Source organism: Bombina bombina, chromosome 1 (assembly GCF_027579735.1).
Source record: "Bombina bombina isolate aBomBom1 chromosome 1, aBomBom1.pri, whole genome shotgun sequence".
Lineage (NCBI taxonomy): Eukaryota > Metazoa > Chordata > Amphibia > Anura > Bombinatoridae > Bombina > Bombina bombina.
The window spans coordinates 924,937,937-924,952,473 of record NC_069499.1 but is presented as its reverse complement, the minus strand read 5'-3'; the positions used below and the strand labels follow the sequence as shown (position 1 = coordinate 924,952,473).

Here is a 14,537-nt window from a genome sequence, read left to right as displayed (position 1 = left end):
TGAGCTAGTGACGTATGGGATATACAATCCTACCAGGAGGGGCAAAGTTTCCCAAACCTCAAATGCCTATAAATACACCCCTCACCATGCCCACAATTCAGTTTAACGAATAGCCAAGCAGTGGGGTGATAAAGAAAGGAGTATAAAGCATTAACAAAAGAAATTTGGAAATAATTATGCTTTATACAAAAAATCATAACCACCATAATAAAGGTGGGCCTCATGGACTCTTGCCAATATGAAATAAATGAATTCATCAGGTAAGTTCTTACATAAATTAGGTTTTCTTTCATGTAATTGGCAAGAGTCCATGAGCTAGTGACATATGGGATAGCAATACCCAAGATGTGGAACTCCACGCAAGAGTCACTAGAGAGGGAGGGATAAAAATAAAAACAGCCAATTGGAAAAAAGTAATCCACAACCCAAAAAAATAAGTTGATTCTCATAAATGAAAGAAAAATACTTAAATCAAAAGCAGAAGAATCAAACTGAAACAGCTGCCTGAAGAACTTTTCTACCAAAAACTGCTTCTGAAGAAGCAAATACATAAAAACGGTAGAGTTTAGTAAATGTATGCAAAGAGGACCAAGTTGCCGCTTTGCAAATCTGATCAACTGAAGCTTCATTCTTAAAGGCCCACAAAGTGATCTAGTAGAATGAGCTGTAATTCTCTGAGGCGGGGCCTGACCCGACTCCAAATAAGCTTGATGAATAAAAAGTTTTAACCAAGAAGCCAAGGAAATACCAGAAGCCTTCTGACCTTTCCTAGGACCAGAAAATAAATCAAATAGACTGGAAGTCTTCCTGAAATCTTTAGTAGCTTCCACATAATATTTCAAAGCTCTTACCACATCCAAAGAATGTAAGGATCTTTCCAAAGAATTCGTAGGATTAGGACACAAAGAAGGGACAACAATTTCTCTACTAATGTTGTTAGAATTCACAACCTTAGGTAAAAATTGAAAAGAAGTCCGCAAAACTGCCTTATCCTGATGAAAAATCAGAAAAGGATACTCACAAGAAAGAGCAGATAGCTCAGAAACTCTTCTAGCAGAAGAGAAAGCCAAAAAGAACAACACTTTGCAAGAAAGTAGTTTAATGTCCAAAGAATGCATAGCCTCAAATGGAGGAGCCTGTAAAGCCCTCAAAACCAAATTAAGACTCCAAGGAGGAGAAATTGATTTAATGACAGGCTTAATACGAACTAAAGCCTGTACAAAACAGTGAATATCAGGAAGTATAGCAATCTTTCTGTGAAATAAAACAGAAAAAGTAGAGATTTGGCCCTTCAAGGAACTTGCAGACAAACCCTTATCCAAACCATCCTGAAGAAACTGTAAAATTCTAGAAATTCTAAAAGAATGCCAAGAGAATTTATAAAAAGAACATCATGAAATGTAAGTCTTCCAAACTCTATAATAAATCTTTCTAGAGACAGATTTACAAGCCTGTAACATAGTATTAATCACTGAGTCAGAGAAACCTCTATGACTTAGTACTAAGCGTTCAATTTCCATACCTTAAAAATTAATGATTTGAGATCCTGATGGAAAAACGGACCTTGAGACAGTAGGTCCGGCCTTAACAGAAGTGGCCAAGGTTGGCAACTGGGCATCCGAACCAGATCCGCATACCAAAACCTGTGTGGCCATGCTGGAGCCACCAGCAACACAAACGATTGTTCCATGATGATTTTGGAGATCACTCTTGGAAGAAGAGCTAGAGGCGGGAAAATGTAAGCAGGATGATAACACCAAGGAAGTGTCAGCGCATCCACTGCTTCCGCCTGAACATCCCTGGACCTGGACCGGTATCTGGGAAGTTTCTTGTTTAGATGAGAGTCCCTGAGATATATCTCTGGAAGACCCCACATCTGAACAATCTGAGAAAACACATCTGGATGGAGAGACCACTCCCATGGATGTAAAGTCTGACAGCTGAGATAATCCGACTCCCAATTGTCTACACCTGCGATATGCACCACAGAGATAAGACAGGAGCTGGATTCCGCCCAAGCAAGTATCCGAGATACTTCTTTCATAGCTTGGGGACTGTGAGTTCCACCCTGATGATTGACATATGCCACTGTTGTGATATTGTCTGTCTGAAAACAAATGAACGGTTCTCTCTTTAACAGAGGCCAAAACTGAAGAGCTCTGAGAATTGCACAGAGTTCTAAAATATTTATTGGTAATCTCGCCTCTTGAGATTTCCAAACCCCTTGTGCTGTCAGAGATTCCCAAACAGCTCCCCAACCTCAAAGACTTGCATCTGTTGTGATCACAGTCCAGGTTGGCTGAACAAAAGAAGCCCCTTGAACTAAACAATGGTGATCCACCACGTCAGAGAGTGTCGAACATTGGGATTTAAGGATATTAATTGTGATATCTTTGTATAATCCCTGCACCATTGGTTTAGCATACAAAGCTGTAGAGGTGTCATGTGAAAATGAGCAAAGGGGATCGCGTCCGATGCTGCAGTCATGAGACCTAAAACTTCCATGCACATAGCCACTGAAGGGAATGACTGAGACTGAAGGTGCCGGCAGGCTGCAACCAACTGTAAACGTCTCTTGTCTGTTAGAGACAGAGTCATGGACACTGAATCTATCTGGAAGCCTAAAAAGGTGACCCTTGTCTGAGGAATCAAGAAACTCTTTGGTAAATTGATCCTCCAACCATGTTTCCGAAGAAACAACACTAGTTGATTCATGTGAGATTCTGCAGAACGTAAAGACTGAGCTAGTACCAAGATATCGTCCAAATAAGGAAACACCACAATACCCTGTTCTCTGATTACAGAGAGTAGGGCACCCAGAACCTTTGAAAAGATTCTTGGAGCTGTTGCTAGGCCAAATGGAAGAGCAACAAATTGGTAATGCTTGAATAGAAAAGAGAATCCCAGGAACTGATAATGTTCTGGATGAATCGGAATATGAAGGTATGCATCCTGCAAGTCTATTGTGGACATATAATGTCCTTGCTGAACAAAAGGCAGAATAGTCCTTATAGTCACCATCTTGAAAGTTGGTACTCTTAGATAACGATTCAAAATTTTCAGATCCAGAACTGGTCTGAATAAATTTTCCTTCTTTGGGACAATGAATAGATTTGAATAAAACCCCAAACCTTGTTCCTGAAAAGGAAATGGCATGATTACCCCTGAAGACTCCAGGTCTGAAACACACTTCAGGAAAGTCTGAGCTGCTACTGGATTTGCTGGGATACGTGAGAGCAAAAATCTTCTCACAGGAGGTCTTACTCTGAATCCTATTCGATACCCTTGAGAGACAATGCTCTGAATCCATTGATTTTGGACAGCATTTATCCAAATATCCTTGAAAAACCTTATTCTGCCCCCTACCAGCTGAGCTGGAATGAGGGTCGCACCTTCATGCGGACTTAGGGGCTGACTTTGGTTTCTTAAATGGCTTGGATTTATTCCAATTTGAGGAAGGCTTCCAATTGGAAACAGATTCCTTGGGGGAAGGATTGGGTTTTTGTTCCTTATTTTGACAAAAGGAACAAAAACGGTTAGAAGCCTTAGATTTGCCCTTAGGTTTTTTTATCCTGAGACAGAAAAACTCCCTTTCCCCCAGTAACAGTTGAAATAATAGAATCCAACTGAGAACCAAATAAATTATTACCTTGGAAAGAAAGAGATAGTAATCTAGATTTAGATGTCATATCAGCATTCCAAGATTTAAGCCACAAAGCTCTTCTAGCTAAAATAGCTAAAGACATGGATCTAACATCAATTTTGATAATATAAAAATGGCATCACAAATAAAATGATTAACATATTGCAGTAAGCGAATAATGCTAGATATGTCAGAATCCAATTCTTGATGCGCTAAATTCTCCCACCAGAAAGTTGATGCAGCCGCAAAATCAGCCAAAGAAATTGCAGGTCTGAGAAGATGACCTGAATATAAATAGGCTTTCCTTACATAAGATTCAAGCTTCCTATCTAAAGGATCCTTAAAGGAAGTACTATCTTCCATAGGAATAGTGGTACATTTAGCAAGAGTAGAAATAGCCCCATCAACTTTGGGGATTTTTTCCCAAAACTCTATAGAATTTGCTGCTAAAGGATACAATTTTTTAAACCTTGAAGGAATAAAAGAAGTACCTGGCTTATTACATTCCTTAGAAATCATATCAGAAATAGCCTCAGGAATAGGAAAAATCCCTGGAGAAACCACAGGAGGTTTAAAAACAGCATTTAAACGTATATTAGACTTAACGTCAAGAGGACTAGTTACCTCAATATCCAAAGTAATTAACACTTCTTTTAATAAAGAACGCATATACTCTATTTAAAATAAAGAAGTAGATTTGTCATGGTCAATGTCTGAGGAAGGATCTTCTGTATCAGATAGATCCTCATCAGAGGAGGATAAATTATTATGTTGTTGGTTATTTGAAATTTCATCAACTGAATGAGAAGTTTTAAAAGACCTTTTACGTTTATTAGAAGGTGGAAATGCAGACAAAGCCTTCTGGATAGAATCAGAAACAACTTATTTAAAATTATAGGTATATCATGTACATTAGAAGTTGAAGGAACTGCAACTGGCAATGTACTATTATTTATGGACACACTATCTGCATGTAAAAGTTTATCATGACAACTATTACAAATGACATTCGGAGAAATAATTTCCACAATCTTACAACAAATGCACTTAGCTTTGGTAGAACCGATGTCAGGCAGCAAAGTTCCAGCAGATACTTCTGAGGCAGGATCAGATTGAGACATCTTGCAAAATGTAAAAGAAAAAAACAACATATAAAGCAAAATTATCAATTTCCTTATATGACAGTTTCAGGAATGGTAAAAAAATGCAAATAGCCTAGCCCTCTGATAAAGAAAAAGGCAAGAGGCAAACATCAATGGGGTATTAAAATAATGAAAAAATTTGGCGCCAAGTACGGCCAATAATAACCGGAAATGACACACTTGCGTCACTAATGACGCAACCGTGTGTAAGGCTTCGGCGTCAACTATGACGCCGGAAATGACGATAGATGTATATTTCGCACCAAGAATGACGCAATAAAGTCTAGCATTTGGCGCACCCGCTGGCCTAATAGTATTAGGCCCGCAATTTGTAAGAAAATAGTCAATTGAAAAAAAGACTAAACCCCAGGTAAGAAAAAAAAAAAAAATCTTAATTTTTTTTATTTTACCCAAATGAAACTGACAGTCTGCACAAGCAAATACATGAACCTGACTCATGGCAAATATAAGTACAATACATATATTTAGAACTTTATATAAATGCATAAAGTGCCAAACCATAGCTGGGGTGTCTTAAGTAATAAAAAACATACTTACCAAAGGACACCCATCCACATATAGCAAATAGCCAAACCAGTACAGAAACAGTTATCAGTAGAGGTAATGGAATATGAGAGTATATCGTCGATCTGAAAAGGGAGGTAGGAGATGAATCTCTACGACCGATAACAAAGAACTTATGAAATAGACCCCGTTAGGGAAATCATCGTATTCAATAAGTGATACTCCCTTCACGTCCCTCTGATTTTCGCTGTACTCTGAGAGGAATCAGGCTTCAACAATGCTGAGAAGCGCATATCAACGTAGAAATCTTAGCACAAACTTACTTCACCACCTCCATAGGAGGCAAAGTTTGTAAAACTAAATTGTCGGTGTGGTGAGGGGTGTATTTATAGGCATTTTGAGGTTTGGGAAACTTTGCCCCACCTGGTAGGAATGTATCTCCCATACGTCACTAGCTCATGGACTCTTGCCAATTGCATGAAAGAAAAGTGTGCGGTACAGCTATTCTGACAAGACTTGTAATAGCAGCGTTAGGGAAAAAGCATCGTTATAGGCCATAACGATGCTTTTTCACTCATAACGCCAAACTCGCAATCTAGCTGATTGTTATTATCATTATTTAGAAGGTTATATTTTCTTGCACTCAGGGAGTAGGGACTGCCTAAAAGGGGAATGGCACGCGTTCACATTATAAAATAAAATGTTTAATTATATATAGTAAAATAATGCAGTATACCTTTGTTATTATATTGCCACCTTTCCTGTAATATAACTTGAGAATTGTTTTTTTTTCCAATTCTGAGAACTGGAAGTGCAGTTTGTCACAAGCTTACAGTGACATGAAAGTCACCTATAAACAAATGGTTCAGACAGAGCATTCTTAAAACTATCAGATTTGCTTTGTTCCTTTAGTATCCTTTGTTGAAAAGCATACTTATGCAAGCTCAGGATCAGAAACATACTACTAGGAGCTAGCTGGTGATTGGTGGCTATGCACTTATGCCTCGTCAGACTCATCAGATGATTTTAGCTTTCTCCCAAGTGGTCCATAGCTGCTTAGGAGCCGGACCATTTTTGGTTCAGCACCTGGGTAACGCTTGATGATTGGTGGCTCAATAATGTCTGTTTAGATGGCCCTCGCCAAAACACATGCCCCCTCATTATAAATGTTCCTATGGCAATTCATACATTTTGCATATTTATGAGTCTACTGCATGCTCCTGCATTGTTACAATGCTTATTGCAACTGAGCAATTGGCTTATAGCATTATGGTATTTGTAGCAAATAGCAGCAATGAAAGTGAAGATTACATATGGTACTTTCCTATACAGTACCTTCACCCCCTCTCATGAATGACAGCACAGCTCAACACCATTATTTTCTTACATTGATGAACAAAGCTTGAACCTGCTAATTAGAATTTTTTTTATTATGCTAAGCTCGTTAATTTAGGGGTTTGTGCTTGTTAACTCTAGGGGATGCGAATGAAGACAGTAAAATACTTACCTTGTAATCTCAGTGATCCGACACTGTTTGGCGCATTCACTATCTGTGCATAACCGTTTAATGTGCGGGTGCTTGCAGTTAGCTGATGGCATCACCGTCAACAATATGCGCATATGAGCAGAAGCACGTGACCTCTCATATATTTTCCACCCAGGTAGACCTCATTACAAATGGCTTGGAAAACTGATAATATTTATTATATAATTTAGCAAAACATAGAGATGATTTATAATTAATTGTATTTAGAAAACATATTGGCCTAGATTTAGAGTTTGGCGTTAGCCGTGAAAACCAGCGTTAGAGGCTCCTAACGCTGGTTTTAGGCTACCTCCGGTATTTGGAGTCACTCAAAAAAGGGTCTAACGCTCACTTTTCAGCCGCGACTTTTCCATACCGCAGATCCCCTTACGTAAATTGCGTATCCTATCTTTTCAATGGGATTTTTCTAACTCCGGTATTTAGAGTCGTGGCTGAAGTGAGCGTTAGAATTCTGACGACAAAACTCCAGCCGCAGGAAAAAAGTCAGTAGTTAAGAGCTTTCTGGGCTAACGCCGGTTTATAAAGCTCTTAACTACTGTGCTCTAAAGTACACTAACCCCCATAAACTACCTATGTACCCCTACCCGAGGTCCCCCCACATCGCTGACACTCAAATACATTTTTTAACCCCTAATCTGCCGACCGCCACCTACGTTATCCTTATGTACCCCTAATCTGCTGCCCCTAACACCGCCGACCCCTATATTATATTTATTAACCCTTAATCTGCCCCCCTCAACGTCGCCTCCACCTGCCTACACTTATTAACCCCTAATCTGCCGAGCAGACCGCACCGCTATTATTATAAAGTTATTAACCCCTAATCCGCCACACTAACCCTATAATAAATAGTATTAACCCCTAATCTGCCCTCCCTAACATCGCCGACACCTAACTTCAAACATTAACCCTAATCTGCCGACTGGAGCTCACCGCTATTCTAATAAATGTATTAACCCCTAATGCTAAGTCTAACCCTAACACTAACACCCCCTAAGTTAAATATAATTTTAATCTAACTAAATTAATTAACTCTTATTAAATAAATTATTCCTATTTAAAGATAAATACTTACCTGTAAAATAAATCCTAATATAGCTACAATATAAATTATAATTATATTATAGCTATTTTAGGATTAATATTTATTTTACAGGTAACTTTGTATTTATTTTAACCAGGTACAATAGCTATTAAATAGTTAAGAACTATTTAATAGCTAAAATAGTTAAAATAATTATAAATTTACCTGTAAAATAAATCCTAATCTAAGTTACAATTAAACCTAACACTACACTATCAATAAATTAATAAAATAAAATACCTACAATTACCTACAATTAAACCTAACACTACACTATCAATAAATAAATTAAATACAATACCTACAAATAACTACAATGAAATAAACTAAGTAAAGTACAAAAAATAATAAAGAACTAAGTTACAAAAAATTAAAAAATATTTACAAACATAAGAAAAATATTACAACAATTTTAAACTAATTACACCTACTCTAAGCCCCCTAATAAAATAACAAAGCCCCACAAAATAAAAAAATGCCCTACTCTATTCTAAATTACTAAAGTTCAAAGCTCTTTTACCTTACCAGCCCTGAACAGGGCCCTTTGCGGGGCATGCCCCAAGAAGTTCAGCTCTTTTGCCTGTAAATAAAAACATACAATACCCCCCCCCCCAACATTACAACCCACCACCCACATACCCCTAATCTAACCCAAACCCCCCTTAAATAAACCTAAGTGGGTTAATAAGTGTAGGCAGCTGGAGGCGACGTTGTGGGGGGCAGATTAGGGGTTAATAAATATAATATAGGGGTCGGCGATGTTAGGGCAGCAGATTAGGGGTACATAGGGATAATGTAAGTAGCGGCGGTTTACGGAGCGACAGATTAGGGGTTAATAATAATATGCAGGGGTCAGCGATAGCGGGGGCGGCAGATTAGGGGTTAATAAGTGTAAGGTTAGGGGTGTTTAGACTCGGGGTACATGTTAAAGTGTTAGGTGCAGACGTAGGAAGTGTTTCCGCATAGCAAACAATGGGGCTGCGTTAGGAGCTGAACGCGGCTTTTTTGCAGGTGTTAGGTTTTTTTTCAGCTCAAACAGCCCCATTGTTTTCTATGGGGGAATCGTGCACGAGCACGTTTTTGAGGCTGGCCGCGTCCGTAAGCAACTCTGGTATCGAGAGTTGAAGCTGCGTTAAATATGCTCTACGCTCCTTTTTTGGAGCCTAACGCAGCCTTTATGTGGACTCTCAATACCAGAGTTATTTTTATGGTGTGGCCAGAAAAAAGCCGGCGTTAGCTTTTCGGGTCGTTACCGACAAAACTCTAAATCTAGCCGATTGTTTGCAAGGCAAACTTTTAAAAAGTGCAAACATTTTAAGTGGTCTCACTTGAGAAAATAAGACAATGGCGCCCATTTAACAAGCTCCGTAGTGAGCTTCTAGGCACGTGTTTCTGGCGAGCCTTCAGACTCGCCAGAAACAGCAGTTATGAAGCAGCGGTCACAAAGACCACTGCTCCATAACCTGTCCGCCTGCTCTGAGCAGGCGGACAGACATCGCCGGAAATCAACCCGATCGAGTACGATTGGGTTGATTGACACCTCCCTGCTGGCGGCCCATTGGCCGCCAGTCTGCAGGGGGCGGCGTTGCACCAGCAGCTCTTGTGAGCTGCTGGTGCAATGCTGAATACGGAGAGCGTATTGCTCGCCGCATTCAGAGAGGTCTGGCGGACCTGATCCGCACTGTCGGATCAGGTCCGGCAGACTTTGTTAAATAGAGGCCAAAGATTTGTTCACAAAATGACAGTGACAAGCTTTGTTTACTCTAGTAATAAGTCTGCATTGGCTCCTCCAAGTAAGTGACAGGAGTTTATCCACTGAAAAACATAGTAGCAAACAAGTTAATGTATTCAAAATGTATTCTTACTTTATTAGTATATTCATTTATTGCAATTCAACAGAAAAGTCTTGTAATTACAAGGTGTTTATATTCCTTGGAAGCCACAACAGATTGAGCTGTGAGAGTATACAGTACAATGCATACATAAAACACACATTTATGGTATATTGAACTCACTTGCTATGTAAAAGGAGAGGAACATTCCAGCCAGAGTGGCACCAAACCCAGCTCTGAGGGGCATGAACAGAAGATATTCTGGAGATAAAGACACAGCACCTCCTAACAGCAGTGCCAATACCAAGGCACTGATGAAAGCAACACGACGTCCAAATCTGTGGGAGACAAAAATATGTCTATGAGGAAACAATTCCTATTGTGCCAGGATAACTACATGTGCCCCAAAAGTAAGAAACCCTTTAACCAAAGCACAGAACAACTAAATATGGAATCCTTCATTACACCATGGCAAACTGGGCAATAAAATCTTCATTAAAACATTGTGCTCAACAAATTGTATCATCCATGTGAAAGAGGGGCATTTACAAGTCTTTTTTTTAACCTACAAAATGTCCTGCAAAAGCTGTTTTGAGTCTATGAGGCCCATTTATCAAGCTCCGAAGACCGCTGCTCCATAACGCTGTCCGCCTGTTTTGAGCAGGCGGACAGAGATCGCCACAATTCAACCCGATCGAGTACGATCGGGTTGATTGACACCCCCCTGCTGGTGCAATGCTGAATAAGGAGAGAGTATTGCTCTCCGCATTCAGCAAGGTCTGTCGGACCTGATCCGCACTGTCGGATCAGGTCCAACAGACATTTGATAATTAGGCCTCTATATATCCATCTTGATTCCTTCCTAATGAGGCACTTATTTTGATCCCCAACTGTTCCATTGGAGATACCTCTATCTAAGTAAAAATATATGTATAATCACAATGTAATAGAGAGTGGCTCTCTCTGCATCGGATGGCCAAGGACTGTTATTGCAGGATGCCTCAATATGGAGGCATCACAGCAATAACCGGAAAGCGGCTGGAAGCGATCACTTCCAACACTTTCCAATACTGACGATGTACGCTGTACGTCCTCAGGCATTAACTATATTTTTTTTTAGGACGTACGTCGTACGTTGTCAGTCATTAAGGGGTTAAAAAAAGAGATAGACAAAATCAGATAAAAACGGTTAACAACCAGCTATTTGTTTAACATAATCTTTACTAGTATTTCATAATAAAAATTTGTATAAAAAACTCTTTAAGACAAAATATACAAATAATACGTCTATACAAGTAACAGTCTAATATTAAAACTAAGTGCTTCTGTAAAAAGTTTTATACCCGGGTATTATTTGTTGCACTAATGCATAATTTGGAAAAGAATTGTTCTGTGTTATTTATTGGAAAGAATTGCTCCGTGTATATTAGCAACTGTCCATATGATGTGGCGATTTCCGGTAAAAGTCTTATTTCTAGAATTTGTACAGACCATATCTGCTGTCCGGATCTTTGTAGCACTTCCTTGAGCGTGGATTATGTGTTGGCCTCTATCATGGTCCCTGTGAGTACCATGGATAGCGGGTTGAAACTTCCACGCCAACTCAGCATGACAACTTGACTTTCGGAGGTGTGTCCAAACACGTCGCTCCTGTGCTTACGACTCTCGGCTGTCTTCTGAGCAGATCTGTAAAAAAGTGTATTCTCCTTTTGGTTTCTGCTACGCGTTTCGGCTGGGTCTCCAGCCTTTCTCAAGCAGCTGATGATAGTTGTATCATTAGGTTCCCTTATAAACCTTTTATTTCGCAATTAATTGGATAATTCGTATTTACTTGATTGGAGCAATTGAATCCAGTTACGTGCAACTTTGTCTTTCTTTTCAGCAAATGTTTCACTATTGGCAACATTTACAGTTATTCATTTTCCAAAATTGTTTATGTTAGATTATCTAAATTGGAAATGCTGTTATTAAACAAAATATATCTGGATCACAATTTATTAGAAACAGTCCCTATGGAACATTAATACAATTTTCAAGAGACAAACACCAAGTTGGTCTTTTAACATTAAAAGCATAAACATACAGTTTTTAAACCTGACTTTATATTTGGAAGATAAATGCTTCTCTACTTTATGGCAAAACATACCTGTTATTACGACAATTGACATTTTGTTGTAGAGGATCTATATATAAACTGAGTTGTTAACATTAAGAACATAGGTAGAGACAGTAGTGTTTCAGATCTTATTAAAATTTGAAATCATGAAATACCACCTCCATGAATGTTTTCATATCAGTTTTAATATTCTATGTGCATTTTGTTGGACATAAAGGCATTATGTTGAACCAGAGAATGAAAAAAGTAAATTTATGCTTACCTGATAAATTAATTTCTTCTACGATATGACGAGTCTACGGCTTTCATCCTTACTTGTGGGATTTATCCTCCTGCTAACAAGAAGTGGCAAAGAGCACCACAGCAGAGCTGTATATATAGCTCCTCCCTTCCCTCCACCTCCAGTCATTCGACAGTTAGGAAGAGAAAGGAAAAGCCAAAGGTGCAGAGGTGACTGAAGTTTACAAAAAATATATCTAATTTAAATCTGTCTTTAAACAATGACAGGGAGGCCCGTGGACTCGTCATATTGTAGAAGAAATAAATTTATCAGGTAAGCATAAATTTACTTTTCTTCTACAAGATATGACGAGTCCACGGATTTCATCCTTACTTGTGGGATACAATACCAAAGCTACAGTACACGGATGAAAGGGAGGGACAAGACAGGAACCTAAATGGAAGGCACCACTGCTTGAAGAACCTTTCTCCCAAAAACAGCCTCAGAAGAAGCAAAAGTATCAAATTTGTAAAATTTGGAAAAAGTATGAAGAGACAACCAAGTTGCAGCCTTGCAAATCTGTTCAACAGAAGCATCGTTTTTAAATGCCCATGAGGAAGCCACAGCCCTAGTAGAATGAGCCGTAATTCTTTCAGGAGGCTGCTGTCCAGCAGTCTCATACGCCAGACGGATGATACTCTTCAGCCAAAAAGAAAAAGAGGTAGCCGTAGCTTTCTGACCCCTATGCTTTCCAGAATAAACAATGAATAATGAAGACGACTGACGGAAATCCTTAGTCGCCTGCAAGTAAAACTTCAAGGTACGGACCACGTCCAGGTTATGCAACTTACGCTCCTTCTTAGAAGAAGGATTAGGACATAATGAAGAAACAATGATTTCCTGATTAATATTCTTATTAGAAACAACCGTAGGAAGGAAACCAGGTTTGGTACGTAAAAACACCTTATCAGAATGGAAGATAAGATAAGGTGAATCACATTGTAACGCTGAAAGCTCCGAAACTCTACGAGCAGAAGAAATAGCAACCAAAAACAAAACTTTCCAAGATAACAGCTTAATATCTATGGAATGCATAGGTTCAAACGGAACCCCTTGAAGAACATTAAGAACTAAATTCAGACTCCAGGGTGGAGCAATTGGTTTAAAACAGGCTTAATTCTGGTTAAAGCCTGACAAAAAGACTGAACATCTGGAACATCTGCCAAACGTTTGTGTAGTAAAATTGACAAAGCAGAGATCTGTCCCTTTAAGGAACTCACTGATAACCCTTTCTCCAATCCTTCTTGGAGAAAAGACAGAATTTTGGGAATCCTAACCTTACTCCATGAGTAGCCCTTGGATTCACACCAAAAAATATATTTACGCCATATCTTATGATAGATCTTTCTAGTGACAGGCTTACGTGCCTGAATCAAAGTATCAATGACTGCATCAGAGAATCCCCACTTAGATAAAATCAAGCGTTCAATCTCCAAGCAGTCAGCTGCAGAGAAATTAGATTTGGATGTTGGAATGGACCTTGAATGAGAAGGTCCTGTCTCACTGGGAGTTTCCACGGAGGCAGAGAGGACATGTCCACTAGATCTGCATACCAAGTCCTGCATGGCCACGCAGGCGCAATCAGAATTACCGAAGCTCTCTCCTGTTTGATTCAAGCAATCACCCGGGGAAGGAGAGGAAACGGTAGAAACACATAAGCTAGGTTGAACGACCAAGGCACTACCAAGGCATCTACTAGTTCGGCCTGAGGATCCCTCGACCTGGATCCATATCTTGGGAGCTTGGCATTCTGTCGAGATGCCATCAGATCCAATTCCGGTCTGCCCCATCAGAGAATCAGTGAGGCAAAAACCTCCGGATGGAGTTCCCACTCCCCCGGATGAAAAGCCTGGCGGCTTAAATAGTCCGCTTCCCAGTTGTCCACTCCTGGTATGTAGATTGCTGACAGATAAAAAGAGTGGGTCTCCGCCCATCGAATTATCTTGGATACTTCTGTCATTGCTAAGGAACTCCTCGTTCCTCCCTGATGATTGATGTAAGCCACAGTTGTGATGTTGTCCGACTGGAATCTGATGAATTTGGCCGAAGCCAACTGAGGCCACGACTGAAGCGCATTGAATATTGCTCTCAATTCCAGAATATTGATTGGAAGCAGAGACTCCAATTGAGTCCATACACCCTGAGCCTTCAGGGAATTCCAGACTGAACCCCAGCCCAGTAGATTGGCGTCCGTTGTCACTATCACCCACGAGGGTCTGCGAAAACACGTCCCCTGGGACAGATGATCCAGCGACAACCACCAAAGAAGAGAGTTTCTGGTCTCTTGATCCAGATTTATTGGAGGAGATAAATTTGTATAGTCCCCATTCCACTGTTCGAGCATGCACAGTTGCAGTGGTCTGAGATGA

The 14,537-nt window shown here is 39.7% G+C and overlaps 1 protein-coding gene across 1 annotated transcript in view; it reads right to left on the bottom strand.

Annotated features, from left to right (window-relative positions):
* Positions 1–14,537, bottom strand: part of SLC22A31 (solute carrier family 22 member 31) — a 125,564-nt gene that overhangs the window by 53,806 nt on the left and 57,221 nt on the right. The window contains exon 3 of the mRNA XM_053694109.1: positions 9,956–10,110. Coding sequence (XP_053550084.1) covers positions 9,956–10,110 — 155 coding nt within the window. The remainder of the gene's footprint in view (positions 1–9,955; positions 10,111–14,537) is intronic.